This window comes from Charadrius vociferus, unplaced genomic scaffold (genome assembly GCF_000708025.1).
Source record: "Charadrius vociferus isolate BGI_N301 unplaced genomic scaffold, ASM70802v2 scaffold201, whole genome shotgun sequence".
In the NCBI taxonomy this organism is placed as follows: domain Eukaryota; kingdom Metazoa; phylum Chordata; class Aves; order Charadriiformes; family Charadriidae; genus Charadrius; species Charadrius vociferus.
The window spans coordinates 817,284-823,635 of NW_009646936.1; the positions used below are offsets into that span (position 1 = coordinate 817,284).

The following is a 6,352-nucleotide window of genomic DNA, read 5'->3' on the forward strand; positions in this document are numbered from 1 at the left end:
AAGAATGATAAGTGAAGCTTGCCATCTATTGCAAACCAGGCAAAAAATTTTTGCAAATGTCTTCTTTGTAAGGCTAATTGTTTCTTAGATTAAGCAACATCACAGTTGCAACACTATTATAATTACCTGTAATATATATCTGTAATATATATTGTGCGTTTGGAGTATTTTCAACTGGTTTGAATACATATGCATTCTTCATATGTATTTTTATGATTCAGGGATCAAACTTTGGTTGTTGAGCTAACTCCTTGGAACTTGAGGGCTTTTTGCAGAAAATCCCATGCCCAGGATCAATTTATAATTCCCCCACTTTAATACAAGGATCTATTGTTCCCTTTTTTACATGCTTTTTGTTTTTTGGGATGGGGTTTGTTATTTAGGAGACATTGATGACTATAGTGCTGAAGTAGAAGAAATCCTTCCTCAGCATCTACAGCCAACTTCAAGTTCCGGTCTTGGAACCTCCCCAAGCTCTTCACCGCGTTCCAGTCCCTGTCAATCCCCTACACTGTCAGATGGACCTACGCTCCCAGTGAGACCGAGCCGAGCACCTACAAAGACTCCTGGACCACCTGTTTCCACACACAGTATGTATTACTTTGCTCAACTGCCTCTATTACTGCTATACAATCTGGCAGCTGTATGGCCCGGTAGTAGACTACTATCTTATAGATTATTTTTAATAGAGCTTTTAGATTAATATAAAAGGCTATTCTTGTTATTATCTAGTACTTTACACATAAATGATCTTGGGCAAATCACCTCATTCTTTGTGTCTCGATTTTCTTAATGGGCAGTAGAAGTGCTTTATTTCCTGAGTCTTATTTAGTACACTGTCCACTGATCTACGCTGCTGCAAACTACTTAACTTGCTCTAGTTCTTTAGCATTTCATCATGAAGGAGACATCTCAAAAAGTTATGTGATTAATAGGCTGAGCTGTTTAGTTTGAAACCTTTGTTCAAGAATTCTGCTGCAATGTGTCAGTATAATCCTAGTTCACTTTAGTCATACTCTCCAAATGCAGCCCATTTCAATTAATGCTTCTATCAGCTGTAATATGCAAAATGTAATCAGCACATTTATAAATTGGGTGTATAATATGAAAGCTTCTGTTTAAACACAACTTTATTTTAGTGACAAAGTGGACATTTAGAATTACAGTGTTTGGAATGGCTTCTAGAACAGTTTATTCCAATGTAATTCCGAGTAACTTTACAAAGACTGGTAAAATGCCTCCAGAATTACCCTTGTAACATTTTTGCCAGAGAAATTAGTTCACAGATTAGCGTCAAAATCAACATTTGGATCTCTGCAATTTTTAAGAATGTTTAGGGTTCCATGAAAAACATATGCTGATTAAAGCGTACGAGACAAAAATCTTGGGTTAGGAAATCTGCTTGTTTTCACCACTGGTTTATTCCTCTTGTTTTCCGTACCATTGTTTCTAGGGCTGGGGACTGACTGTCCTCTCTGTGAAAATAACTTGCTATTAGAAAAGCCTTACTGTGATTAGAATGTACAAGTGATTAATTTTTGCTTTGTTTTCTGTCATGTTCTCCAGCTGAATTTCAGCTTGGCACCCAGCAGAAAGAGTCTTCTCAGAGCTTGGAGCCTAAGCGTCCTCCACCACCTCGCCCCGTTGCTCCTCCTGCACGCCCAGCTCCACCGCAGAGGCCACCTCCACCATCAGGTAATGTGATGATGTATATCAGGAGGCCGGGAATATTTTGTTTCAGGTCTGTGAGACGAGCTCTGAAGTTCCATGCCCAGACTACATATGATATTGTTGGTTTGGGGCTCAATGGAACATACCCGTTTTTCACTAAAATGTTTAGTTGATACATTTAATAGCAATAACAGCATTTTTCAGTACCATTTAAATATTATTGTCTTTGTTTAGTGAATAAGTTTTAAAATTCTTATAAACTTATTTTCGCAGTTAAAAAAACGTGGGGCTCCTCCAGCAGCATTTACTCGACATTTTCATTTTTATAGCATCGCTTTTTAAATAAAAGATAAATTATCTTGTGCATTCATTGATTTATATTCCTTTAATTTTGGCATCAGTATGTATGCTTGTTATCATGTCTGAGTTTTTAATGTAGAGTTCATCTGGATCATCTGAAAATGTAAACAATTGAGCACTAAGAAACTGGATGTTCAGAAGCATATGGGCAACATAGTTACTAACAAATTGACCCTTGTCATTTTTAACTTTCTCATTCTTTTTCTTCTCTCTTACTGTACTGATATTTTTCATTATTGCTGCATTCATTTCTTAAATACTGTAAGGCGCTAGGAGTCCTGCACCTGCTAGAAAAGAATTTGGAGGTAATGATTTTAATTGTTTTCAATATGACTACGTAGCAAAATTACTGTGGTGGTCTGTTGTGACAGTACTTAATATGCTGATGTCCAAAGGTATAAAAATCCGTAATTCTTAAAGATCAAGGTAATTCCTTTCTCAGGGTTTTTATCCTCTTCTGAATTATATTTGACTTTTTAGTGAAAAAATATTTCTCCAGAAGTTGATACATTATAGTCAGATAGATTAAAATTGTTCCAGGTTTTTATTACGTTGTCCTGGTCAAAATATACCCAGTTAACTTTTCTGTGAAAGTGGAAACTTGTCTTTAGTTGCGACAAGGCTAGCTTTTGTTCCTCATGGCCTGTGACAAAGAGCATTGTAAAATCAATTGTGATTGTAGCTACTTGCAGCGATTATCCATTAATTAATTGTACAAGATGAAACTACTGCTGGTCTGGCCCAGTTCCTCCCAGATGATCACCATTTAACAGGGAGCTCTAAATTGGCTGAGTTATATTTGTCTCTAAGCTGAACACTAGCATATGGGTAGGTTTTCTTCTGTTTCCAAGTCTGAAATGTGCTCCTAAGCCCTTCTACAGACACGAAACATCCTCCATAGTTCTTGGAACTAGCATGTAATTCAGAAACACAAAGTTAGCAAAAGAATTTATTCAGTTGCTTTGAAGACACTTGAGAGCTACAGGTCTTTACAAAATAATAATAATGCTGACGGCCTTATCAACCCTTCAGGCTAGTTTGGGTTTTTTTCCAGCTTGATCTGCTTTTGTATGTAATAACAACTCACATGTTCTCAAAAGTGCTTCTTCTTAAAACTAATCTTCGTCCTTCTTTGTCACACGCTTCATAGTTGAGCTGTTCTGCTTGGACTTCAATCAATTCATTAATACGTGGGATAGAGTGAGAATAGTTAGTGGCTCTGAAGTACGTTCTTAATGGCTTTTTAGACACTGCCACTCAGTTAGTAGGAAAAAGCGTTTTTTGAGAAAAAAATTCGAAAGTTTTGAGCAATCTCAGAAAATTATTTTACATAGTATATGAATATCAGCTAACTTATTCTGATGTCGGGCGGAGATGTGCATAGCTCTTAGATACTGTTGAGGGGAGGAGGTTATTATGCCAAAGGCACAGTATTTCGAATTAGTTAAAATGCTAAAGTTTTAGAAAATAGCCAGTTTATACATAACACACAACATATGTGAGATTTAATTCATTGTACTGCTTCAGTTCTATATAGTTTTATGTGCACTGACACAATCCTGTTTGCCTAGTTTGTCTCAATTGTGCAAAGACTAGCCTCCTTTTTTTACCCTTTTTACCAACGTAGCTTTCCATAAAGAATTGTAGCTTGCACAAAAAGCAAGTTTTATGCAATCTTTAAAAAGAGACTGTAGTATTTTTTTTTTCCATATATTATTCTGACCTAAAGCTCATCCCACTTTTTCTCTCCTCTTCATTTTCCACTCATGGCATACATTTATAAGGCATAATGCTTTGCTTTTCAGCAGTACCTGAGCTCAGCTCTGAGCAAGCTAGCACAGGACTGGAAGCCGTGTAAATGTCACAGTGTATTACTGTGCTTGGGGAAATAGCATCTGTTTCTCTTACCTAGAATGAAGGCTCCTAAAGCACTGTGAAAATATCTCTGTGTACTGTAAAAGTGTATTAAACTTTGTTTTTAGACTTCTGTAGCACATGCAAAGTGACATTTGATCATGTCTTTAAAATGTTGTGCGTTTTAAATGTTGCTTTTTTCTTTTTCCCCATGTGTTTTAACCTTTTTTCCTGGGTGCTTCACTCCCTTCAGTGCCCATAACATTTCTTCTAATGGCTCAGTATGCTTTGAAGATGGAAACAGGATTTGGGGATCTAAGTTTGTTGTAGAGTTTGGTCATATTTTACATCAGAAGTAACTCAGAATTCAAGGACACAGAAGGTGCAAAGTTTCCGTGTTTTCGTCTGCTAATATGAAAGATTTCCACTGATGATTTTATAAGCTCTCAATTGTTTCTAGTTAAAAATTAAAATGCTGCACTCTGTTTACCCAAGATTTTTTTTAATACATTACAGAGTAAATTCTTACACAACATTAAAAATTATAAAGGCTGCTAATTGTCAATTACTTGAAGTTAAAAAGTAACATTTGGTTTAGTTTGTTTTTTTCCTTTAATAATATCAGTCAGACTTTTCCTGATTGATGGAGGAAAAGCTTATAGTTGTTTTTTATCATTGGTTTAAATTGTTAAAATGGCGTTAAGATTGAGAGAATGCACAATATTTTCAGTATAGGCAATAATTTGGGTAAAATGCATTACGTTTTCACTGTGATTACCCTCCAAATAAATAAAATAAACCTAGAAAATACAGTAATAAAGTTGACATTAAAAGAAATGCAAGTATGTTAAGCTATGAAAATACATGCTCCCAAGCAGCAAGTACTTCTTAGTATACACTGATATTTATTGTCACACATTAAACTTAGCCTTGCAAGAACCATTCAACATCTTTATTTTTTCCCTGTAGCTTTGGCAGAGCAGAGTTCAGGTTGTTTGGATGCATTATGATATGGCAGTCATTTTGAAAAAGCTTTTTGTTGTTGTTGGGTTTTTGGTTTTGTTTTTGGTTTTAATATGGGAAAGAGCACCTTTCTTCTTTTCTTGCTGAAGAAGGAATGTTCAGTAATGGAGGAAACAAGAAGCCTTAATGTGAAAACAGTAAATGCAGTCTTCAAATGGCAAATGACCTAGATTTCATATATATATACACACATGTGCGCACATGTGGGCATATATCAATATCTTACTTTATGAGAAGTTGGGGTTCCTTTATTTTCCATTTAGCTAAAATGTAAATGTAATCTTTGCAAAACATGCAATTCTGTCTAAAAGACATCAGGGTATAAGTTACAAATTGTTTCTGTATAAATCCAACTCCTTTCCTTAAAATACTAAAAACAAGTATGTGATATCTTTACTTGCAAAATACTGTTTCAAACTAAAATAGAGATTTCAAGCTGTAGACAGACTACAGTAACAGTTTAAAGTGATACCCAAAAATGTGTTTCAGGTTCAGATGTACATTTTTCACTGTCCTTAAAATTAAAGTCTTCCTCTAATGCTAATTGGTATAGCATTATCACAGCACCATAATTTTGCTTTATCACTGTAGAAGAGTATTGTTAGCAAGTGAAATTTGGGGGATTTGACCTTTATGCCCTTTCTCTCCCATATAATGAAAATTTTTAAATTTGCAAAACCTTTTTAAATCCTCATGCACAGAAGTCTTCCCTCTGTATGGTCCACCAACATAGGAACATATCTATGTGCTGCGGTAAAGAGGTTCTCTGCTTTCCTTCTCCTGAAAGGAGCTGACTGTATTAATCATCTTGCATAAAACAAGATTTGCTTAACAAGAGCATCCTGAAAATACATATTCAAAGGATGGGCTGAGTTGAGCTATGGGAGGGAAAAGTGCAGAAGATAGGTGAAATGAACAGGATAATTCCCTGTTCTTGGAGAGGTTTCATTGTATCTATTTCCGTTAATACTCTGAGATGATCAGTTAGCTTTAGCCTCTGTAACCACAGAGGGTTCACAGGAGCATCCTGTACTCTGTTGGGCTGCTCTCCATCTCCCTCTATTTTTGCCCAGTTAGCAGGTATAGCTTATGGTTTACCACTTTCTTTTCTCCCTCAGGGTTCCTCTGGGTTGCATGGGAGAAGGGCAGAGCTGGTACCTGAAAGCAATGAAATGTTGTTAGGCAGTGCTTTCCTCCTGTGCCCCTTCCTTACAAACGCTCTCTGTTTATCCCTCCTCAGTGCTGCTTCTCTCGCAGAGAAGTTCACTGTCAGAAACTTTTGCAATGGAAATCTAAGGTTAATTGGCAGAGCCTGGAACTCACCCAGAATATATAACATATGCCAGTATTTAACATCTTTGAACCAGATGTTCAGCAAAACCAGAGATTTGACATCTCTGGAGATAATCACATACCAGCCTCATCTGCAGCCTTCACTCTTCCT

General features: G+C 36.3%; 1 protein-coding gene across 4 annotated transcripts in view; it reads left to right on the forward strand.

Moving 5' to 3' along the window:
- The window catches only part of SYNJ1 (synaptojanin 1), a 65,450-nt gene that overhangs the window by 46,266 nt on the left and 12,832 nt on the right, over window positions 1–6,352 (forward strand). For 3 of the 4 annotated variants that reach the window (XM_009894887.1, XM_009894889.1, XM_009894888.1), the window contains exons 23-25: window positions 384–618; window positions 1,586–1,695; window positions 2,298–2,336. In XM_009894887.1, coding sequence (XP_009893189.1) covers window positions 384–618; window positions 1,586–1,695; window positions 2,298–2,336 — 384 coding nt within the window. The remainder of the gene's footprint in view (window positions 1–383; window positions 619–1,585; window positions 1,696–2,297; window positions 2,337–6,352) is intronic. The other variant, XM_009894886.1, reaches the window with a different exon arrangement.